The sequence below is a fragment of the Triturus cristatus genome, chromosome 1_2, assembly GCF_964204655.1.
Source record: "Triturus cristatus chromosome 1_2, aTriCri1.1, whole genome shotgun sequence".
NCBI lineage: Eukaryota > Metazoa > Chordata > Amphibia > Caudata > Salamandridae > Triturus > Triturus cristatus.
The window spans coordinates 250,122,527-250,148,391 of NC_140580.1; the positions used below are offsets into that span (position 1 = coordinate 250,122,527).

The window sequence follows — 25,865 nt, forward strand, 5'->3', positions numbered from 1 at the left end:
CTACACATTTATGGGCACAAGGCCCCACTGATGTAGGTTGTATGCACATTACACCATATCGAGTCACACTCAAAACAGGAGTAGTACTACCACGAATGCGACAATATAAATTACCACCAGATGCTGTAGTGGCTTTGCTGCAAATCATTGACGAGCTCATTGCACAAGGAGTGGTCGTGGAAACCGACTCCAATGTATGTAATTCCCCGATAATTCCGATTCTTAAACGAACAGATCCAAAAGCACCACCAGTATATCGATTAGTTATTGATCTGCGAGAATTAAATAAATGCATTGTACCACAATACCCCGTGGTCCCAGATATCTCTTCATTGCTAACAGCCATAGATTCAGAAGCAACGTTCTTTACTGTAATTGATCTCAAGAACGCTTTCTTTAGCGTCCCAATCGATCCGGAAAGCCAATATTTGTTCGGATTCAGTTTAAATGGACGAAGTTTTAAATTCGCACGCGCACCTCAAGGATTCACAGAAAGCCCCAGCATCTATAGCCAGGCATTGAAAAGAGAACTTGACAGTATCCACATGCCAGCTAACACTGCCCTGCTTCAATACGTCGATGATCTGCTGATCACCGCCCGAAGCGAACCTGAATGTGAAAAAGCATCACTGACGGTTTTACATTTCTTAGCCGACAAGGGGCACAAAGTGTCCCCTTCAAAGCTGCAATTCTGTGTCCAGCAAGTTGTGTACCTTGGGCACTTGCTGTCCAAGGGGGGAAGACAGCTTACACCCGACCGTATACAGTTAATTGTTAACATGCCGCCACCCAAGACACAAAAGGAGGTACGGGCATTCATAGGCCTCACTTCGTACTGTAGGCAGTGGATCCCTCAATATGCATTTCTAGCGAAACCACTCATTCAGTTGACAACACAGGAGGCAGCGACATCGACTGTCCTCCCTTGGACTCAGGAACATACACAAGCTTTTGAAAGCTTAAAGAAAGCTTTATGCCAAGCACCTGTTTTAGCAACGCCATGTTACAGCAAACGTTTTACACTTTTTGTTACAGAACGTGAAGGTACTGCTTTGTCAGTACTCACGCAGGAACAAGCAGGATCACACAAGCCATGTGCTTATTTTTCTAGTACATTAGATCCCGTAGCTCAGGCTCTTCCTGCGTGCCTGAAATCAGTCGCAGCAACAGCTTTAGCAATCAGACAAAGCGATGCCATAGTGTTAGGACATCAATTGACAGTACAAGTACCACACGCAGTAGAGGTTCTCTTGAACCGGACCCAAACACAACACTTGACTATAGCAAGACTGACGGGCTATGAATTGACATTGTTCCAGCCACACATAGAAATCAGACGTTGTAGTACATTAAATCCTGCCACACTTTTGCCATTAAGTGGAACAGACCCATTGGCACATGATTGTATTGAAGTTATTACTATTACGACGAAACCCAGACAAGACTTGACAGATATTCCATTATCAGATCCAGACCTGACATTGTATGTAGATGGTTCATGCATGAGAACAAATACAGGAGAGTTAGTGGCCGCTTATGCAGTCACAACAGATACTGAAATTATTGAAACGAATTGTATCAATACCTTGTCAGCTCAAGCAGCAGAGCTCATCGCTCTGACACAAGCCTGTATTCAAGCCAAAAATAAGAAAGTCAACATATACACAGATTCACGTTATGCATTCGGAGTCGTCCATGACTTCGGCGTACTTTGGCGAGAGAGAGGTTATTTAACTTCTCACGGTGCCCACATTCAGCACGGTCCCCTTATTCAAGCTCTGTTAGATGCAATACATCTGCCGACTGCAATATCGATTATGAAGTGTAAAGCCCATACAAAAGTGACTGACATTATTTCTCAGGGTAACGACCTAGCTGACAGAACAGCTAAACAGACTGCTCAGAATCAGACTCATCCAACTGACACGACAAAGACAATAGTTCCGACACCAACACACTGCATGACAGTTAAGGATCCCGCCCTTGATGTAATTGACATACAGACACATGCTACACCAGAAGAAATAAAGAGATGGACTGAATTAGGAGGGATCCAAACGGATCAAGGATGGATGACGAAGGGAAAATCTATATGGTTTCTCCCCGACTCAATGGTTCAGGTCATCATTAACACAATACATAGTCCAGCGCACCTAGGAGAGAAAGCTATGCTAGACAGCATTCAACACATTTGGTTCAATAAACACTTGCGAGCAGCAGCTAAACAGAAAGTACGTACCTGCATGATTTGTTGTCAGTTCAATCCAGGGAAAGGCGTACCTGTAGAACAGGGTGGATTTCAACCCCCGATCACCCTTTTGAAGTCCTCCAGATGGATTATATCCAGATGGAACGTTGTCGAGGATTCAAATATGTCCTCGTAGTTGTATGCGCTCTTTCCCGGTGGACAGAGGCGTATCCCGTCTCAGATTACACTGCCCCGACTACTGCCAAACAGTTAGTTCGAGAATTCTTCCCACGGTATGGTTTGCCCCGTATCGTGTACTCAGATAATGGCCAGCCGTTCTCATCCGAGCTAATGAAACATGTTTCACTTCTGTTAGGCTACCAATGGAAATTCCACTGTGTCCGACATCCCGAGGCAGCAGGTCTCGTGGAGCGACATAATCAAACTCTGAAAATTAGACTGTCCAAAGTATGTAGAGAAAAAGGTGTCGACTGGATAGTAGCTTTACCGGTTGCGCTCTTTTACATGAGAATGGTAGCACACTCTCGAACAGGGCTATCCCCGTATGAGGTGATCTTCGGTAGACCACCAAATATGTGGGGGACGCCTATACCTCGTAAAATAACTGATGTTGATTGTAATATGCTGACAGATTACCTGGCTTCCTTGATGTCTGCACTACAATCTTGTCGTTCACAGGTAGCTGCAGCTTTTCCCGATAACACTGAGGTGAAGCCCCATGACGTGGTTCCGGGAGATATTGTACTTGTAAGGAACTTCGACAGAAGGAACCCGCTGGAGCCTCGCTGGCAGTCGCCTAAACTCGTCTTATTGACCACAAGGACAGCTGTGAAGATTGAGGGACGTAAAGGGTGGTTGCACTCGAGCCATATCAAAAAGTTTCATGGACTATCATCCGACTTGAATTTTCAGCCCTGCATTCCCTCACAGACTGACTCAAAACTCCCCCTGGTTGACAAGCCAGAAAAGGAAAACTATAAACTGAAACTAAGGTCTAGCAAGTCAGACAATTTGATTGTTTAAGTCCTCTCCAAGGTGAATCGGTTGAATTTGTCTCTGACATGTATCCTCTAGACCGAAATAGAGAGAGAAATAGACAGAAACAGCTCAAGAAACATGCGTACTGTAAATCACTTCGTAGTCACTGCATAGTGACATTGTTAATTATGTTTTTTCTAAGTCTTCTGATTATTATTTCCAGTATATTATTACACATGTATTACCCTATCTCCAAGCGTGCTTTCAATGCTACTGCCGAACATTCTTTTAGCGAATTACCCCCGCATGAGTTATCCTATAGATTTGCGCTGCGCAACAACACATTCATTAGTATGTTACATCATTCTCATCAGACCAGCAATGCTACAAATTGTTGGATATGTGGCCGACTCCCTCCCTATCAGAAATACAAGGGAGTTCTGCCCCTCTTTCCGTATCCATTCACACACAATGGCTCCTGTGGAGCATGGTTTAGTTTGATTAATTCCCTAGATTCAAATACAGTAGTTTATCAAGACAACTGGGTATGGGGAAACCTGAACCTAGTTTTACTTAAAGTCTGCTACCCTAACAAGGAGGGACTTCCCAAAAGAACAGGAACTGATCTAGAAAATGAAGTATATGGATTAGGTAACTTTACACTTAATCTCATGATCCTGAATGTTGAATCCGAAGCTACACCAATCTTGCCCGCTATGTCAGTATTTCCAGTTAGAGGCGAATTATGTGTAAGAAAGAATGGTTCAATACACATGGGCCATAGTAAATGTACCACTGTAATAGAATTCAGTGATAAAGGCAAGTCTACATTTAGAGCTTCTCGTCACTCCTACTTCATTTGTGGTCACATCGCATACATACGCCTACCCCTAGATTGGGATGGTACCTGTTACATTGCATTTCTTATGAACAGATTGATGGATTGATGAAAATGGATATTTCATAAGGGTCCGTAGGGGACAAGGAGGGAATGAGGAAATATGAATTTTATGATCAGTTATGTCCCCTATATTAGACCCCAACGACTCCATGTACATGCTACAAGTACATGTATGTTCCCTCCAGTTCCAGCTATGAAGACGCAAATACATGTGCGTCCAACGCCAACATGTCCTCTTTCAGATCCGCCATGAATGGGTCAAATAGTCCATTACTAAGTATGATTGGCCACCGACTTTATATGGTTCACTTTTCACGTTTTACAGTTCAGGCGAGTAGGCCCTGAATTCTGTCATCAAGCCTTTTCCTGCTTCTGCCTCTGAAATGCTCCAGCCTGGACCTGCATCCGTGTCCATGAACTTTGTCTTACTCCCTGCGCGGCTAGCGGTGCCTGACGCGGCCTGTTGCCTGCCAAAAACTGTATTCAGCCTTCAAGTTATCTGCTCCGCTCCTCATCCAATGCATTCCTGTCTAGTAGTTTAGGTAAACATCCTTCCAGCTACCGAGCAAAAGGCTCGGCCTCGCTATCTCTATGCAAGTAATTCATAGCTCCTGTTACCATGGAAGATTCCTGCCCCCTCGCATCTCATGTAGACACATAGACGCTTGTACATGCACTAACAGTCAGTATAGAATAGATTCCGTCCGAGAGACCTTTCCTTTTGGATAAAACAGTTCCTTAAACAAAGATATTAGATACGATTTGGGATTAGGTTGACCTGACCCCCCAGACTTCTGTCTCCATATGTAGAGCTAAATGTCAATTCCCCTTCACCCTCTAGTTGCACGTCAATCACACGTCAATCACACGTCATGCGGCTGCGCGCGCATCTCTGCCAAATATTTCTGCTGACACTGCAGGATTCTCTTATGGATCCACCCACTTGTGACATCATTTTAAATGACGTTTCTAGTATACGCCTGTATTTACGCCTATTTTCATTACGTATGTGTATTCTTATCTGTATTATCAGCTGTTACGCCTCCTGCATCTGTCTTAATGCAATGCTTTTCATATATATATTGTTACTTGTCAATAATGTATTGCCTATCCCTTCCTGAACCTTCGTGGTGATGGAATAAGATTGCCTGGTTCGAACCATAATTCCTTTGTAAGGAATAAAGCCCTTTTCAGAACCTCTAATACCACGGATTCTGCCTCTTATTTTGACTGAGTTTATTCTTACTTGACTTTTCCGCATAAAAATAGTACAGGTAATTTAAATATTTACCACAAGACGGCGCGCCACATATGCCGCCACCTTGTCACTATGGGACCACAAGGAAGACTCAAATCATTGGGTCCAACATACAGGCCATCAGGTCATCCTGTGGAAAAGACAGCGAGCCAGCGTCTCACATAGAAGGGCACCAAGGCCTCAGGGGACCTGGGTCACTGACGGGATCATCCTGAGTGTTACACCCCCCCCCCCCCCGGGAAGGAACGGAAGTCAGTTGCGACTGGAGGAAGGCCTTCTTGAGCAGCTCACGAGCGTCCTTATTAATGCCCTGGTCTAAGGGGCGCTTAAGGGACTGACACCGTGACCCAGGGCGATCCTGCGCTGTATTCGTGGCCTGTGGGCCTGGGTCAACCTAACTATCTTCTACTCTAGGAGAGCCAGCGATGTGACAGCATGCTGGGTAGAGGCGTCCACAGCGTCACAAAACTCGTCATACAGAGGCATAAATGTGGTAGATCCCGCTTCAAAATATACATCTTCGGAGTTCTGCATCGTAGGACCAATGTCGCGCTAGGAATCCTACTAGAATTACAAGAGTAAACACTCAAGAAGGGGACCAATCAACAACCTAATAGATTTGTAGGATACACAGCCTGGGCCAGTCCAAGCGGTGCTGAACAAGCAGGGGCCCAAATGAAGATTACGTATGCAAGTACAGACTGCGCACTAATCACAGTCAAAACCGGACAGCAGACTGCCTGAGAGGTTAAATTTTACGTACCCGCCCCCTCAGCAGGCCTGGTGGTCACTGCAATCACAACTGGCTGGATGGGGCTCACCTGTCAGCTACAGACCCAGAAATGGGCGTCAGGCTTCTGGGGTGGGCAGATCAAGGCAGAAAGCATGGCACAAGGCCCCGAAACGCACTGTGGGGCAGATGTACTACTTTTTTGTGGTCGCAAACGGGAATTTGGCCCTTTTGCAACCGCAAATTGGTCAGCCCCATGTACAAACCATATTTTGCAAGTCGCTAACCGATTAGCGACTCGCAAAGTATGGTTTGCGACTCGCTATTAGGAAGGAGTGTGTCAAGGGCGTCCCTTCCTAATAGTGAATCTGACTGCAATGTAAGATTGTTTTGCAACCGCATTTGCGATGGCAAGACAATCGTAGTTTACCACTCTTTTCAAAAAGGTGGTAAGCCACTTATAAACGGGAAGGAGTCCCAAGGGGTCCTCTCTCCATTTGTGAATGGGTGTGTAAATATTTTTAAGAGCAGGCAGCGGTCCCAGTGACCACTGCCTGCCCTTAAAAAATGAAACCGAAAAGTTTTGTTTTCTTTTTGTCACAGACATGGTGGTCTGCTGACCAACAGGCGACCATCCCTGTGAGTGCGAGCCATTCCCAATGGGGTTGAAAATTGCGACAGCCTCATGAATATTAATGAGGCATGCAATTTGCAACCCTATTGGGAATCGTAAACAGTATGAGACGCGGTTGTACATTCATTTTTGCGAGGCGCAATTTGCGATTTGCAAAAATGAATGGTCTTACATCTGGCCCAGTGGCTCTTTTGCTAATGGCAGACAGAGCACGCAACAGTCATGGTGACCGAGGAGCGTCTCGAAGGTAGGCGAGCGCCCTCTATTGTCCCGCGGTAGCCACTGCGCCCGTTAGGCCCCAACTGCCACACACATATGCCACGTAAGGAACGCTGAGAGACACTCCCTCTGCCACCATGAAAACGAAAGAGCATGTTAAGCACTGCACACCATGCCGAATACCATTAAGTAAAGCAATATTGCGAACACGCCAGAAACCGTCACAAATTCACCCCAAAAAATTAAGCAAGCCAGAGCGAACACTTAACTGCAGGCTGCTGAGCAGCGAAGACAGAAGGGGCATGAACTATACTGCATGGACTGTTCATTGACTGGTGGATGGTACTCTTTCTACTTTCCCTGGGTTCTTGGGAAACATAGCTTTGTATTTGTTTTAAGGCTGCTGGTCAAATAAAATTAAGAAATAGCATAATCTGAGCCTCCGGTCGTGCCATAGAATTACAGATATAGGTTCATACATTTCAATGTGTTCATAGAATATCCATGATCTCCATACTACAACAAACAAGCATTGGCATAGCCAATAGGTCTCGCCTTTGGGACCTTATAAGTGTCCACGTCCACCACCACGTCCACCACCACATCCACCGCCACCACGTTCACCACCACCATGTCCACCACCACCACGTCGTCCACCACCACGTCGTCCACCACCACGTGCATTAGATGCAAGTCACCATATGCAAAATGTATACATCAAGCCTGGCTCCACCTTGGTATATAATGATATTGATGGAACATTTGTAAAGAAATAATCAAAACTGTGGACTGTGAGATACTATGTAAACCTTTAGTTATGTTGTTGGGTTATGTCGCTGATATTCCTAAAGGGTGAGAAAGCTTGTGGCACTAGGGCTCATATTAGCAAGGAGAAATGTTGCTATAAGATGCTTGAACGGGCAACTCCAAAGGTTCAAAGGTGGAAACAACATAAAATATGGCCTAATATAAACATTGAGATAAAGGTACATAGCCTTTGAAATAATGTAATCTTAAGAATTAGCACACAGAAGGATGAATTGTAAAGTAAAAAATAAAAGATAAGAATGGAAATAAAAAAACCTGTCAAAAATATTAGCCCTCTCCGGAACCAAAAAGTAATTCATTTGTGCGTACCACTTTTTGATTTAGTATTAACACTTAGTATCTATTCAGAGCATTTGCGCTAATCCTTTCATAATTCTGGTGTATAACTTCTATCAGCAATAAAATGACAACACCTGTTCTTTTTTTAAAGGATTATTGTGGAAGTACGATTTGCACATGCCTGTTACCCATTGTTTTGTCAGATTTATACAACAAATATAAATTGATCAATCATCCTCTCACCTGATCAGATTGAGTCAACTTCAAGGCTTCAGCAAGATTCACTGTAATAAAAAATAAAAAAAAAGAAAGGACGAAACACTGTTAAAGGGATATCTAAGCAAAATAACATCAAAAAGCGAAGTATCAGTGCTTGAATTTATAAACATGCCCACTCTCTCAAAGACTGCTGTATTGTATAATTAGTGGTGAAGTAGTATAGTGAAATATGAAAGTAATTTGAGTGGTGGATATTAATCAGTTATTTGGATAGCAAAGGGGAAAAAGTTTGCATTTATATATATATATATATATATATATATATATATATATATATATATATATTCTCATAATGGTAAAAAGTAAAGGTTAATTGTTTATAATTAACATTTTCAAACATTAATGTCTTTCCTAGATTCACAGCTTTTAGTTATTTGGCACACTCAGGCTGGGAACCCTTAATAACTTAATTTGCCATTTTTAAATGTTAGCCATCCTCAACAGTTTAATCAAAAAACAGCTACAAATGCACACAAATAATGAACTAGTCTGGTTAGCCTATCCACCTTTTTAATTGGGACTTTTTCCAAGCCAATGTGACAGAAATACTTAGGGGTTCATTACGATGTCAGGCGGAAAGCATCCTACTGACAGTTGGGATCTTCCCAACTCCGTCGGAGCCATTCTTACCAACTTGGTCGGATTACAGTCCGACTGCCCAATTATGTTTGTGGTCGGAACATGAACCGGCTGATCATTCAGACTCCGTTCCGACCTGTCAGTAGGACGGGCACCATACCCTCCTATGGATGGCGTTTAAGCCGTCGGGATTACGATATCAGTTTCCAACAGCCTTTCATCACTGGCCTTTCAGTCACAGAAAGGCTGTTGGCAAGTGACTTTAGGGCCCCTGGCAGGCCCCCTAGCCCCCACAGCCTACGGTTGGTGGCCGAGAAAACCCTGCACTCTGTGGCAGGCACCATGGGGTGCCCACGACAGGGTGCAGGGTTTTACACACACAACCCATTTCCCCATAGGAGCCTGTGTTACGGCCGGTAGTTGGCATCACACAAGCTCCCATAGCAAATAATAGGAATCCGACCGAACAGTGTTCGGTCTCATCGCAGTTGGAACCACAGACCACAAGTCGGTCTGTACCGAATCCAAGACGGTGTTGGGCGGAGGCTTTCCGCCCAACAATAAGGACTCTCCATCTCAAACTACAGCTCCTGACCTGGCTCATTCTAGTGGGGCTCTTGGTGGTAAGCATAGACTCGGGGGGGATGGGGGGTGGGGGAGGGTTATTACACCAGCTCATCTCTTCATACGAGCAGGTTGACCTTTGGCACTTTGAGTTTTATTCGGCTCCTCATAAATTCTAGCTAGATATGTTTTAATTAGTAATACGCTGGCTTCATCTTCTAAGTTGTCTCTTAAAGAGTCTCTGAACACTATTCTCTATCCCCGTTCATACAAGCTACTATCCTGGAATCAGGGCCCGGGGTTGGACATTGAAGTGTAAACTTCAATTAGATGTCAGCTATATCGATGCCATGAGCTCTCACTTACATGAGTTCCGAGAGTTCAATATTGGATCAGCATCACCCTCTGTTGTCTGGGACACAACTAAGACCTCCTGGAAGACCTCAAGTGTTTGTCCCTCATGCTGGAGACAAATGCTTCTGATCACTACTCACCAACGAAACGCAACAATTGCTCCTCTCCCTCGGATGACATTCTTCAGTCTACTGGCCAGATTGAGGCTGGAAGCACCTATACACGCTGGACCGACCCTCAGGAAGGGGGGGGGGGGAGAGGGCTTGCTGTGATTTATCACAACAGCTTGGAGCCGTCATTCTCCACAGCTTCCAACCGAGCGTGTGAGGCTTTATCTATCAGAGTCCGTCTCTCCCCCCCATAACACTTTTAAAGCACTTTTGATCTACCGTCCCCCTGGGCCCAGAGGCGCGTTCCTGGATTCGCTCAGCACGTTGGTAGAGGATGGACTTTGTGCCAACTCTTTTACCGTTTTGGGTGATTTTAATTTCTATCTGGATGATATATTAGACCCAGACAGTAAGCAACTTATGGACCTTATGGTTGCAGGAGGGCTTGAGCAAAGGGTGGTGGGACCATCGCATATTGCAGGGCACACCCTTGATGGCATTTTTACGAACAACTCGGATCTAGACATTGTGGAAATTTTGCCAGTTCCTTGGTCAGATCATGCTGCGATAATTTTCACACTTTCTCTAAGGACCCAGATACAGCCTGATTCCAAGCCAAGGGATAAGATTGCTATCCGGGCTTGGAAAAAGATAGATGGGTTGGAGATGGGTAATTTTTAAGTCTAATACCCCCTGTATCCCATCGGATGTGAACAAAGCAGTAGAATTGAACTCTAAGTGGATTGAGAGGGCCTGTGATAAATTTGCGCCAGTAAAATCTTTTACACCCAGGCGGGCCCAGCCCTCGGCCCCGTGGTTCTCAGAATCTCTGCAGACCTTTAAAACTGACTGTAAGAGACTGGAGAGCTTATGGCGGAATGGGTATAGTCCCACCAATAAAGAAATATATAAAAAGAGCCTCACTATCTATAAAAACCTAATCGGTGAGGCTAAAAAAGCATATTTCACGGAGCAAATAGAGATGGCCAGCTCGTCCTCCAGAGAATTGTTTAAGACCATAAATAAGCTTACGATTCCATCTGAACCTATTACATCGACTAGTCCAGATCTGTGTGAAGCACTGGACACCTTTTTTCAGAATAAAGTGGCGGGGATTTTCTCCTCCTTTTCCAAATTTTATGGAAAGGTAGGAGATGCAGCACTGAGCTTGGATGCTGGTTTAGCGCGGTCTCAGGACAGATTAAGGGGCTTTAGCCCGCTACAAATGGAGGAGGTCACTGGCCTTTTGCTGGCTGCTCGGTCGGGAGCCCCCAGTGATCCGTGTCCGGTGGCGCTTCTTAAAAGCTGTCCCGAAGTCATTGTCACCATGCTTACCCCATTGTTTAACTCTATTATCGAGTCCGGTATCTATCCGAAGAGGTGGAAAGTTGCCTCTATCCTCCCATTAATAAAAAAATCCAGTCTAGATAAAAAGGACCCAAATAGTTACAGACCAATTTCGCGGCTTCCGCTTCCAGCGAAATTATTCGAGAAGGTTATAAACAGGCAATTAAGCTCCTTTTTGGGGAGAACTAAGGCCCTCGATCCTACGCAGTTTGGGTTTCGTGCAGGACATAGCACGGAACTGGCCTCGATTAAGGCTACGGAGGAGATTAGAGCGGTGGTGGACCAGGGGGGTGAGGCGGTTCTGATTTTATTGGATTTGTCGGCAGCCTTTGACACGGTCCATCATGGGGTGATGATGGACCGGTTGTCAAGGGCAGGGGTAGAAGGCACGGCCTGGAGCCTCCTGAAATCTTTTCTGGCCGACAGAATCCAGACAGTTGATCTGGGATCTGATAGGTCCAAACCCTTTGCCCTCCCCTGCGGGGTTCCGCAGGGTTCATCCCTGAGCCCCACTATTTAACATTTATGTTAGCCCGCTGGCAGCCTTGATCAGATCTTTTGGCCTGCAAATCGTGCTATCCATACAGAGAGGGTCCCAAGTGGATATGGCAGCGAGGTGTCATGATTGTCTGAAAGACATCGCGAGCTGGATGGCCTCAAACTGCCTTAAATTAAATGCAGGGAAGACCGAGGTCATGATATTCGGGGACTATCCGAATATCTGGACTCTGGATATGTGGCCCGATGCTCTGGGGAAGCCACCAGTGCCTACGCCAAAAGCAAGGAATCTGGGCGTTATCATGGACCAGAAATTGGACTTTAGGGTACCGGTCAGGGGAGTGGTCTCATCGTGGTTCCATATCCTCAGGATATTAAGGAAAGTAAAAATATTTCTTCCCACGGATGGTTTCCGGTTAGCAGTCTCAGCACTTATTCTGTCGCGTTTGAACTACTGTAGTAGTCTGTACCCACGGAAATCAACTGCGGAGTCCCTCAGGGATCCTCACTCAGCACCAGGCTTTTCAACATCTACATGGCCCCCCTCGCCGCAATCGTCAGACATTATGGGCTCAGCATTGTATCCTACGACACCGACACCCAGCTCATCCTCTCGCTCTTGAAGAATCCCGAACACACCAGACACTGCTTCCAGGAGGGCATGAAGAACGTGGCAGCCTGGATGAACAACAGTTGCCTGAAGCTAAACTCCGAAAAGACAGAGGTCCTCATCCTCGGCCCTTGCACCTCTGCCTGGCACAACACCTGCTGGCCCTCCGCCCTCGGGAGCCCACCCACCTCCACAGACCACGCTCAGAACCTCAGCATCATCCTGGACTCCTCCCTTTCCATGAACCGCCAGATCAACGCCGTCGCATCCGCTAGCTTCAACTGCCTGCACATCCTCCGTAAAATTCAAGTGGATCCCCCCGATTGCATAAGGACCGTCACCCACGCACTCATCACCAGCAGACTAGACTACGGCAACGCCCTCTATGCTCAACAAAACTCTCATACACAGACGCCAGACCATCCAGAAAGTCGCAGCCAGACTCGTCCTCGGAACAACGCACCAGGAAAACATGACCCAACACCTACAAGGCCTTGACTGGCTCCCCGTCGAGAAGAGGGTCACTTTTAAACTCCTCACCCACGCCTACAAATCCCTCCACAACATCGGACCCAAATACCTCAACGAGAGAGTATCCTTCCACGTACCCAAGAGGGACCTCCGCTCCGCTAACCTCGCCCTGGCAGAGGTCCCCCGCAGAAACAGGACCAGTGGGAGAGCCTTCTCCCACATCGCACCCAAAACCTGGAACACGCTCCCTGTGGACATCAGACGCTCCCCGACCCTGCACACATTCAGGAAGGACCTCAAGACCTAGCTCTTCAACTGAACCGGAACCGCCGCCGCCGCCGTCCCCCCTCAGTACCTTGAGACCCTCACGAGTGAGTAGCACGCTATATAAACCCCTGATTGATTGATTGAGGGAGCTATTGGCTCCCTCCCTAGTGCAAAACTGGATAAAGGACATGGGAGTATCCTCCCTCTGTTCAGCCCCTCCACTGGGAGGGACCACTGAAACGTCCCAACCCTTTCCTAAGGGTACTTAAGGCCTTACCTGTGGGTGGATTCCTAGATTTGTCATGGGACAAGATTCAGATCCCATCCTACCACTTCAACTTTGACCGTCTGGACACTCTGGACTTTACTTTGGGAACTGAGACTGCACCGAGGAATATTCCTGCTGCTCCTGTTCGCCTCGTTCTGCTGGTCTTCTGCAGTTTCTGTGGACGTGTTCCATACAGGTTCTTCACAATGCCTGGGGACATCCACAACACCTGAAGGAATATCCCTTGGAGTGAAGGAGTCACTCCCCTGCATCTGCAGGCACCGCAACACAGCTGACCGGTCTGCTGATCCCCGGCTCCCACGGACTCTGAAAGGCTCAGCAACACAGGTGGTGGTTCTGCAACTCCCTCGAGGCCTGCACTGTCTTCATACCGAGTTTGAGGCCAGTATCCCTCATCGGAACCGCTGGAACAGCACCCCTGTGCACCGTGTCGACTTGGCGTTGCCAAGGCATGTTGGCTTTCTCCTCAAGAGATCTTTGGGCTCCAAGAAGCTCCAACCTCAAGCAACTCCTGCAGCTAAGATCTTCGCCCTCTCCGCTTCCTCTGTACCGTGGGACTTCTTCATTGGTGAGCTGTTCGAGGTCCTTTTGCGACTCCTGTGTCTTTGGCCTGTGGGTCCTCTTGAGGGTCTTCTTTGGCATCAGTGGGCTCCCCTGCTTGCTCGGGCCTGCTCCGACTTCCCTGCTAGTGGTGAGTGACTTGGACCTTGCTGGTCCCAACACTGTACCTCTTTTTTTTCGTCTATTACATTCTTTTGAACTGCCAAGGCTTGTTGGTGCCCATGCCAGACACAAACCCCCCTGGGTTCTCGACATCCGACATGGGACAGCTCGTGAACAGCTCCTGGTCTTCTACAGCGTAGCCTGGTCTGCACAGCTGCAACTTCAAGGGCATCGTCAACCTCTTGCATCTCGAACAATGGTGGGCATTCGTCTTCCGTGCCTCCTGGCCACTCCTGAGTGGCATAAACTCTGTACCCTCTGCTTGCAGGTACCTCTCATCTTGAATCCACCTTTGGGTTCTACCGGACTCCTTCGTCTGCTTCTCCAGCGGCATCCTGATCAAACTTGAGAGAGTTAGACTCAAGCTCAAGCGAGATCAGTTGGCCCTTGACAAGGAGGCCCTGGAAGTCCAAAAAGCTAGGAAAAATCTGGGATTAGATTCCCAAGGTGGCAGCCCAATTGTACTAAAATCAGGTAACCATCCGTTGACACTAGGAACCTGAGCAGGATAGTCCCTCCCCACTGTTAGAGAAGAGGATGCTCACAATTATTCAGTTCTGAAGAGTGCACTCATTGATGGGTTTGGCTTAAGCACTGAACAGTACAGGATTAAGTTCAGAGACACCTAGAAGGCACACCCAGGACTGGGTAGATGTCTTTGCTAGTGCTATTAACACTCTGGAAAGCTGGCTTAATGGAAGCAAGGTACAGGACTATGAAGGATTGTACAATTTGATAATGAGGGGGCACATCCTTAATAACTGTCAGAACCAATTACTGCACCAGTACCAGGTGGACTCTGATCTGACCTCAACCAAAGAATTGGGAAAGAAGGCAGACAAATGGGTCAGCATCAGGGTCAATCAGAAAACATGGTAATGGAGGTAACAAGAATCATCAAGATTAGTACAAATCCCAGGATAAAGGTGGGGGCAAAGTGTGTGTGTGGGGGGGGGGGGGGGGGGAATGGGGGATTCCCAAAATTCCAAGAAAGGCTAAAAGAAACTTTGGTGTCATTAATGTAAAGTAAAGACCCATTGGACAAGAGATGCTGATTGTCCAAAGGCCAAGGAGTCTACTACCACTGCCCCTATGGCAACTGCACCCCTTGCACCAGTACCAGTGGTAGTGCAGCAACCAAGGGATTAGTTGGGTTAACCTTGAGGGTTCTGGGGTGGGTTCTGGCCTAGTTAGAACTCCAGCTCAGGTTTTTCTAGTCTGTGATGGTGGTATTAATCCTGCCCCCTTACTAGTTCATCCCACTAACTTGGGCAAGTGTAGTGAATCAGCCACTTTTGTGGTCTGACACCCTATGATGACCCTCAACCACCACCATTCTGTACTGACTTAAGTGTGTTATGTTACCTTAGCCTTAATGTAGGATGGGTTTGCATATGCCTGCATTTCTTCTGTCTTTTAGTGGAATAGTCTTTCCAAGAATAGAAGGTATGGGATGTTGAGGTGCAGTCTTGTGGGTGGTGGTGCACACATGTGCTCAATGTTGTATACTGAGGGATTAAGTGTATAATGTTATTTGGGTTAGGTGAATTATGACTTTGACCTATTGGCTTTGACGTAGTCTAATGTCATTCTGCCTTCTGACTTTACCTTGCTTCAAACTTTTCAGTGTGCACAGTGGTGCTTGTAATATTATAGGTGCGGACTATTGCCTTTGACAGGGCCTCATGTCTGACTCTGCCTTGCTGCTGCGTGCACAGCCGTGCTTGCAAGTTGTCTGGGTTATTCACATTCAAGGTCTTGGTGTTTTCCTGAGCGATTGTTTTTGTTTAGTGTACTGTGGAAGGCCTTGTGAGAGCTTCGTCAAGACAGAGGCTGGAAGAAGTGCGAATGGAGGAAGAGACTTGAGAGCTCCTTACTGCCATGGAGATGCTTGCTTGGAACTTGGCCAGTTCTGGTAAAATTCCTCTGGCGGTGGGAGGAGGTCTTTCACGAATCTTCTAGTGTGTTTATAGCTGAGGGTTGCAGGCTGAGAAACTGGGAGTTTGGATTCCGAGCGAGGGCAGACGTGTCTATCTCGGATTGAACCCTGGCTTGCTGACCTCTGATCCCCGGCTGTAATTCCCCCAGTCAGAAGTGGGCAGTGTATGCACCAGGTGATGTATTGAGTTGTGTGGTTCTTTGATCATTGGAGGTGTTTTCTTTGTGGTGTGGGAGGTTCACATCCAGAGTACTCCTCTGCTCTCTATATATGTATATCTTTCTGATCTCTTGCAGGACGTCCAGTGTACCTTATCTTATATCAGTTATTGCTTGTTTATTAATCAGTATTATAGTTTGCTCAGTTATTGATTCGTGCCTTTAGATTATAAGTTTGCTACATATATTTAAATCTTATGTATTTGGTATCTGAGATAGCCTTTGTTTAGAGAGTATTATGTAATAAACCCCAAGCCTTATTCTAAAAGTGATAGAGTCTTTGCATTTTGTTATTTGCCTCCCAGGTGGGAGTGCAGGGATTGGGTGTGGCTTATTGGTGAGAAGTTACATTCAAAACAGCAAGTACAGACAACAGCTTTAATAAATGGAAAGCAAGCAATGGCTTTTAGGGACATAGGGGCCAGTGTCACAATGGTGACAGAGAAACTTGTGTCCCATGAACAAATCATACTTTGACACTTGTACCAAGTAACCAATGCTAGCAATGTCAGGACTGAACATTCCTTGGCAGTTGTGAATCTCAGCTGGGGAGGGGTACCTGGACCTAAGAGAGTTGTGGTTTTGCCAGACCTACCTGTAGATTGTCTGTTGGGCGCAATGATTAGAAACTTCAGCCTGGTCTGAATTTTAGTTCAGGACTCATGCAGAAATGATGGGCATTTCTGCCAGTGTCTTTGCTATAAGCAGGGCTCAGCACTGAGGGAGCACTGGATCCTGGAAAAATGGACCAGAGTGCTCCTAAGAGAAGGAGCAGGAAGGGTAAGGAAATAGCCACCCAAACTCCCAGTGAGAATCAGTCTCCCGAGGGAGATGATTTAAGTCCCTGTGAAGGAACTGTCCCAGAAGAACTTGGGCCTGACCAGGCAGAGTTCTTGTGGGCAACGGGCCCTTCCAGGGCAGACTTGAGTTTTGGAACAGCAATCCTGCCCCTCACTTGAACCTCACAGACATCAAGCTGCTGCTGAGGAAGCAGGGAATGTCAGTGGGTCCCAAAGGATCTACTGGGAAGATGTACTTCTGTATTCTGAAGGTAGAGACCCAAAGCCTGATACCACCAGGAGGTTGGTAATACCTCCGAGGTTCAGGGGTTTTCTGCTCTCCCTGGCACATGACATTCCCTTTGCAGGACACCTTGGGCAAAGGGAGACTTGGGACAGGATTGTCCCTCATTTTCCCTTGCCCCAAATGCCCGAGTACACCAAGGAGTTTTGTCGCTCCTGTGTCACTTGCCAAGCCAGTGGTAAATCAGGCGGCACTACAAAGGCCCCCTTAACTCCATTTCTAGTGGTTGGGGGTTCCCTTTGCGAGGGTACAGATTGACACTGTTGGTCTCTTGAACCCTCCAACTGCATCTGGGCACAGTTATATCCTAGTGGCGGCGGACCATGCCACTAGATTGCAAGTAATTCCCATTAGAACCACTACAGCTCCTGTAGTGGCCATAGCCCTCTTGGGAATCTTTTCCAGAGTGGGCTTCCAAAAGGAGGTCTAACAGACCAAGGTACCAACTTCATGTCTAGCTACATAACTGCAATGTGTGAAGTAAACTATAAGTTTATGGCACTCTATCATCCACAGTGTAATGGGCTTGTTGAAAGGTTTAACAAGACCCTAAAGGGTATGATCATGAGACTCCCAGAAAAGCTTAGGCGAAAATGGGATGACTTTCTACCCTGCCTTCTCTTTGCCTACAGAGAGGTTCCTCAGAAGGGGGTTGGCTACAACCCATTTGAACTTCTGTTTGGACATCCAGTTAGGGGTCCCATTGTGTCTAATTAAGGAAGGCTGGGAGCAACCTCTCAAACCTCATTAACAGGATTGTGTTGTAGGAGAGTAGGATCTGCCTCTTATGGTTACCCCCACGTTTTGCTGATGTATCACTGTTTTTGACTTGGAATGACTGGGATCCTGCCATTCAGGACCCCAGTATATCTGATTTCTCCTCTAAATTGATAGCATGTACTTTAGGTACACTCCAGATTGGATTCTGGGGTACATTTATCAGTCCCTAGTATATGGTACACCATGTACCCAAGGCATAGGTACCCCAGAGGCCTCCTAGGGGCTGGAGCATGTATTGTGCCACCCCTGAGAGGCCATTCAAAATGACACCACATGTCTGCTACTGCAGCCTGTGTAAGGTGGTGCATGCACCCCTTACTTAGATATAAGTTCCCGATATCTATTCTAAATCACTAAACATATATACCTATCAGTCACCCCTATGGCAGATCTTAACAATCCTGAAGGCAGGGTGTTGGGTTTTATGTGAGAGGGTGCCCCTAAATGAGTAGGGCCCCTCTGCAGCCTTCAGAACCTATTTTCCGGGGTTGTCTGGGATGCAGCCAACCATATATATTTAAGTGCATTATAACCTCGCGGTAAATGCCAACTTTAAAACGGCTGCTTAGAAACATGTCGTGTTTGGTGTCAAACACCTTGTAATCATACCTCCCCGCTATTCCACCCTTCTAGAGGGACTTATGTGAAACACCGGTACACCCGGTACCAGCTTTCTCGAACTGGGCATCACACAATGGATGCTGCCAGCCACAGACACGAGTTTACACATCACACAATGGATGCTGCCAGCCACAGACACGAGTTTACACTCCTGCTGCTGAGCCACGCTCGAGCAGAGGAAGGCCTGACAATAGGCTTCCTGTAAAAGGGAGGTGTGACCACCTCCCAGACAGTCTTTAGTATATTGGGGCTGGGTGGGTGCTCTCTTAGAGTGCCAGAAAGTCTGCAATGGGGGCACATTTGGTGTCCCCATGCATAGTCCAACTCAAATTGGTTGCAGGAGCCATTTGCTCCTGCTCTGGCGCGAAACTTAAAGGACATGGGTGTAGGCACCCCTCTGTCCTGGGCCTCCCCTAGGAGGGTCCCTGGAGCTAGTCCAACCCCTTCCCTGGGTATAAAGTGGGAAAGCTGACTACAGGACTTTGGATTTTACCTGAACTAAACTCTGCAAGCAGAAACCAAGTACTTTGACGGACTACACTTCGCTGGAAGACAGAAGAATCAACCCGCGTCCAACCTCTCCCCTCTCATAACCCCACTGATTCCATCCAATCCCGACCCCTGTTCACTCTCCCTCCAAAGACACAAGTCATTCTCGGCCCCTGCCTAAAACCTTAAACTTTTTCAGCTCAATAGCACAGCAACTGAACAGAATGGAGCTGAAAATTAACTCCCTTGCTGCTGATTTCCTATACTTACAACAAGATCTTCTCAACAGGACCAAGCTGCCGTGCTCCCTCTCCCCGGGTAGATTTCCTCCCACCCCACTCAATACCGCTCCCTTAGCCTCACAGTGCACCCCTCGTCCCTCCAGTCCATCAGCGAGTCAGGCACTTCGACCCAACCGGGATCGCCAACCCTTTTCGATACCGAAACCTGATGAGATCAACAACTCTTACCTCGCTTTGAGCCAGAAGTCAGCCCCTTTCCCCATCCCTGTTATTATCGGCACTAACAGAATCCCTAAAAATGTCCACTCGCCTAGACCTCCTGCTCAATACTCCTCTATCCACCTTACTCTCCCCATCATCGAGGCTCCCCGTCCTCTCTCTTGCATGCTCCTCAACTGCAGATCAGCAGTACAACACGCCAGACATTGCTGAAGCTCTACTCGCTGAAGAAATTGACATAACTTTCCTCACTGAATCCTGGCTCAATGTCCACTCCACCCCCATTCTTGACATTCTCACCCCTCCAGGGTACACCATCATCAGACAAGACAGACCGATCAAAACGGGGGGAGGACTAGCCATCATCCACAAGGCAGGAATACAGGTTACCAAACTTAAACCTGCAGAAACCCTATCGTTTGAATACCTGGGTGTCGAACTCACTGCAAAGGGCACCTCACCCATCAAATTCCACGCCATCTACCATCCTCCTGGAGAGCGTACCCTTTTCCCTGAAGAACTAACAGACCTAATATCGCAGTTCTCCATGACAGACACTAAAGACGTGTTCCTGGGTGACCTCAATGTCCACTGGAACGACCCAGAAGACTCCACTGCCCAGAACCTATCCAACCTACTTGAAATATATAACCTCAAACAACTCTGCAATAAACCAACTCACATCAAAGGTGCAACGCTGGATGCGATCATTACCAACAATGATCTGGTCTCTCTCAGAGCGATTTCTCCCATTGACTGGTCCGACCACCACCTCATTCTGTTCAAGATTGATGCACTTGTCTTACACCAACCTATTCGTGATGACAAACCCAAACACTGGACCAGAAATATCAAAGCAATCCCTTTATCCAAACTTGAATCCAGGATTCATGCCCATCTTCAACTCCAACCCTCATCATCGACAGCCGATGACCTCACTACACACTTTAACTCAAAAATGACAGAGATGGTAGACCAAGTAGCTCCTCTCAAACTCAAACAATTGAGGCGAACCAAATCTAAACCCTGGTTTAACGTGGATCTGAATGAGGAAAGGCATCAACTCAGACAAACGGAAAGGTCTTGGAGACTAAACCCCTCGACCTTGCACCTAGAGCAACTTAGATCTGCTCGGCAAGCATACAAAAAACACATTTTCAGTGAAAAGGCGTCTTTCTTCCGCAGCCAACTAGATCTGGCGAATAACAGACCGAGAGAACTCTTCAACATTGTCAAAAGCCAAACTAACTGCACTCCCTCTCAAGAAATCAAAGCCACTAATGAGCGTTGTGAAGAAATAGCCACCTTCTTCACTAATAAAGTCTCGAAAATTGATCAATCCTTCATCCAAACCTCTAACCCTCCTTCCCTCTTAACCTGCCGCCCCACTATAACCACCCCATATCATTCAGAAAGAGTTCTTACCAAGGAAAATCAGGTCTGCCTCCAGCTAAAAACAATGCGCATTGGTCTGACTTTGAGCTAATGTCGGAAAATTAGGTCTTCAGAATCATTTCTAACCTAAAACCTTCCTCCCACACTATGGACCCCATCCCAGCCACAATCATAAAAGAACTTAACCACACCATTTCCCCTTTCTGGACAAAAATCATCAACGCCTCTCTCACCTCAGGCTGTGTTCCAGACTCCCTTCAACTTGGACAAATCACGCCCATTCTCAAAAAACCAGGGGCCGACCCTAATGATCTCAACAACCTCAGACCTATCTCCAACCTCCCATTCCTTGCAAAAACATTGGAGAAATGCGTTCTCCACCAACTCAACAAACACATTGATGAGTTCAACCTCCTCGACACCTTTCAATCAGGATTCGGGAAAGGCTTTAGCACGGAAACAGCTATGTTCAACGTCTGACGATATTCACCAGGCTTTAGATGAAGGTGATGCCTGTCTACTCATCCTTATTGACCTATCTGCGGCATTAAACACAGTAAATCATCCAGCGCTTCTGGAGACCTTGTCGAAGCGCTCCGGTATCAATGGCACAGTACTAAAATGGTTCACCTCCTTCCTTCAACACTGCTCGCAACAAATTAAAATCAACTCCTGTCTCTCGAAGCCAACAAAAGTCACACTTGGGGTCCCACAAGGCTCGATCCTCTCCCCGGCCCTCTTCAATCTTTTCATGGAGCCCCTCACAATCATCTTGAGAAAAGCTGGAGTGAATTACCACCTTTACGCTGATGACACCCAAATCTATTTCAAAATCAAGTCTCCCAGCGACATCCAACACCTCAATGCCACTCTAACCGAGATACAAACTTGGTTCAACGCTAACCACTTAAAGCTCAACCCAGATAAAACAGAACTAATTCTATTCTCTCCAAAAATCAACCATCGTCCAATCCAAGAGTGGCTCAAGAATCTGGTCGCCCTAAACTGCCCCATCGTCCTATCCGACTCAGTTAAGTCTCTAGGCATCACCCTTGACAAGAACTTATCTTTGGAGGCCCACATCAAAAACTCTGCAAAAAGTGCTCTTTTCTTTCTAAAACACCTCAAGAAATTGAAACTTTTTCTTCCCCATGATGACCTCAAGACAGTAGTCCAATCCCTAGTTCTCTCTAAAATCGACTACGGGAACGCCATCCTAACAGGGACTCCAAAAGCTCACCTAGACCCTCTAAGGGCAGTGTTGAACATGGCTGCTCGACTCGTATCTGGAGTAAAACGATTTGATCACATCACTCCAGCTCTCAACTCCCTCAACTGGCTTCCCATGGAAGGGAGGTGTATTTACAAACTGGCCTGCATCACACACAAAACCCTTCACTCACCAGCCCCTAACTACCTGAACAACAAACTGGTAAGAGCAGGTCAATCCAGAACGCTGAGAAGCTCCAACTCCCTCCTTCTTATTCCTCCGAAACTGAAAAAGAAAACCACACAATACCGATCGTTCTCTGGCAACGCTCCCAGGATGTGGAACGCTCTCCCTAGAGTCCTCAGATGCAACCCCTCCTTCTCCTGTTTCAAAAGGGACCTGAAACTCCATCTCCTTAACAAATACTTTCCTGACCAACGTCAACTAACCTAGACTTCAATATCCGAGTTTACTCCTCTCTCTTGACATTCAAGGATAGTTGGTGACCGGACTGTGTTAACCACCTTATCTTCCATGCTGTATTTTTCTATCCCTGGTTTTGCTTCCTTACTGCCTGCCTACTATGTAATGCGATTTCCGTCTGTTTTTCTTTACATTATGTATGTAAAGCACTCTGATACCTACGGGTCAAGCTAGCGCTATATAAAACTTTTAAAATAAAATAAAAAAGGAGTTACTCCCCTGCAGCAGCAGGCAGCTAAACGCATCTGACCGGTTTGCATCACCCGAGCTTTTAAGGACTCAGAAGATTTCTGCAACACAGGAGGTGGGCTCCCGAGCATCTCTGAGGTCGATCTGCTCTCCCAGCAATCCTGAGACCAGTATCCCTCGTGGGGACCGTGCAACCCGAACCCCTGAGCACCGTGTACTTTTGCAGCAGCATATGCTTTTTGGCGATTCCTGAGGCTGTGCTTTGGACTACGTGTAGTCCCGACCCCGAGCAGTATTTCCACCAAAGATCTCCGGCCTCCACTCCACGAGTGCACTGTGGGCTGGTGCTTTGTGATTCCGCTCGAGGTCCCTTCGCGATCCCTGGTCCGTTGGCCTGTGGGTCCTGGCAAGGGTCACTTTGATTTTCCTTGGGCTTCCCTGGTTGCTCCAGACGTGCCCTGCCTCCCCATAGCTTGGAGAGTCTCCTGGACCTTGCTGGTTCTCACCGTAACCTGTTTCCTCTGCCCGCGTGGGTTGCCTTTCCCAAGGCTTGTTGGTGTTCATTCCGGACACTGACCCCTCAGCACTCGACATCCTTAGTGGGACAGCTCACCTCCGGACTTTGGCCATCGTCTACGTCTCCTGATCCCCGTGGCTGCAGAGTCAAGCATCCTATCTTCACACCTGAAGCACCTCACTTTGGTGGGCATTCGTCTATCGAGGCCCTGGTCACCCTGAAGTGACCCAGACTCTGTCCCCTCTGCTTTCAGGTTCTTCTCACCTCGGATTCAGGCTTGGATTCCACCGGACACTTCATCTTCCCGGCAGCTGCACTTCTTCGCATCACGCCATTGAAAACGACAAGGGTTTCTGACACTACCTGACCCCTTTGCACCCGGCTCCTCTGGGATAGGTAACACTGGTACCTCGGTACTCACAAGGGGGCTGACCTTAGAACCTTCTATGTTCCAAAGGGTTTGCTTGAAGTCCTCTCTGAAGTGTCCTTAAACTGTAATTTTCCAACTGCGACTTTTCCATAGAGTTATACAAAGCACGCGTCTGTGTTCCCACACTGCACCTGTCCTTCGTGGGCTCCCTGTGTCACTCCTTTGGGTCCCAGCGATTCTACGTGCTCTAGGCACCGAGTCTAGTGAAGTTGTTGTTATACCATTTTTTTAGTATATGGTTCGGTCTCCACCCCCTGGAGCCCGCTGTGTATTGTGCTTTTAACTGTCGTTCTATTAAGTATTGTGTGCTTTGTGCTCTAATCTTGTATAGAGATTAGTAGAGAGTGTTTAGTAATAAATACATATATTTTATATAACACTTGTGTGGTTCTCCTTTCATTTGATTACTCAGGAGTTTCTGATCTGGTAAAACAAGCTGCTTTACATTCCTTCAAGACTTAGCCTGAAGACTGTTCTCCATAGCTACCACTAGGATAGCTTTCATAAAGGTGATCTTTAACCTAATCACCATAAGGGTCGTTTGGACTGGTGCAAGGTGCCCACTTTAACTAGTGGACAGCATATACCAGGCCAACTTCTCACAAGTGTGGACTATGTCCTTGGCCTGCGTTCACATATGACTGAGCACATGCAGAAGGCCAGTAAAAACCTTGAGGCCAGCCAAGAGCTTCAGAAAGCCTGGCATGACCAAAAGGCCGTCCTGACTGTTTACCAGCCAGGCCAGAAAGTGTGGGTGTTGGAGCCTGTGGCCCCAGCAGCCCTCCAAGACACATGGCGTGGCCCCCACACAATTCTTGAAAAGAAAGGTGAGGTCACCTACTTTGTGGACCTAGGCACTCCAAGAAGTCCCCACAGAGTATTTCATGTGAACTACCTGAAACCTTTTGTGGACAGAGCTGACATGAGCTTGCTCAGGGCCAATGATGAGGGACAGGAGGAAGAGAGTGACCCTATCCCTGATCTCCTCTCTCAGAACTCTGTTGATGGGTCAGTGGATGGAGTAGCCTTAGCAGACAGCCTCACTGCCCAACAGCAAGCTGATTGCAGGAAGGTCCTTAATCAGTACTAGCATATGTTCTCTCGGACACCCAGTCAAACCACCTGGTGTACCCATGAAGTGGACACAGGAGACAGTCTGCCAGTAAAGAACAGAATTTACAGACAGTCTGACCCTGTACGAGACTGCATCAGGACAGAGGTCCAAAATATGCTGGAATTGGGGGTAATTGAGCCTTCAGATTGCCATGGGCTAGTACAGTAGTCCTGGTATCAAAACCGCACACCAAGGGTGGAAAAAGAGATTAGGTTCTGTGTGGACTACAGAGGCCTCAATGCATGCACTAGGACTGATGCCCATCCTATTCCAAGGGCAGATGGGCTCATAGATACTTTGGCCTCAGCCAAGTTAGAGTACATTTGACCTGACTGCTGGCTACTGGCAAATCAGACTAGCTGAGGATGCCAAGCCAAAAACAGAATTTTCAACATCCAGTGGGCATTTTCAATTTATTGTGATGTGGAAATTTAGTTCGTATCTGAACATTATCTGCGCCATCTTGTCTCTCCCCAAGCGCCACACGCAGAAAACGCGCGACGGCCATTTTAGGCACCATGGTCTCATTGCCGATCGCCAGCGCGTCCCTCAGGCACTGCAAACATCCCCCGCGCGCCGGCCACCCCCCCCGCTCTCTCATACATGGGCCATAAACCCTCTCCTTCTGCGCGACCCTGCCATGAAACCACATCCCGCGCCTGACCAACACCTCCTTTCATCCCATACATGGTCATACATCCTTTTGATAACCCCCTTCCTCTGCGCCCGATTGTCCGAACCGATCCCAGGCCATCACCTAGCCCTGCGGATGCAGTTTATTGCCCCTACTGTAAGGGAAACACCTCACA

At 47.2% G+C, this 25,865-nt stretch overlaps 1 protein-coding gene across 2 annotated transcripts in view; it reads right to left on the reverse strand.

Moving 5' to 3' along the window:
• NRBF2 (nuclear receptor binding factor 2) overlaps nt 1–25,865 on the reverse strand; it is a 585,982-nt gene that overhangs the window by 115,014 nt on the left and 445,103 nt on the right. For both annotated transcript variants that reach the window (XM_085603545.1, XM_085603546.1), the window contains exon 3: nt 8,280–8,320. In XM_085603545.1, coding sequence (XP_085459671.1) covers nt 8,280–8,320 — 41 coding nt within the window. The remainder of the gene's footprint in view (nt 1–8,279; nt 8,321–25,865) is intronic.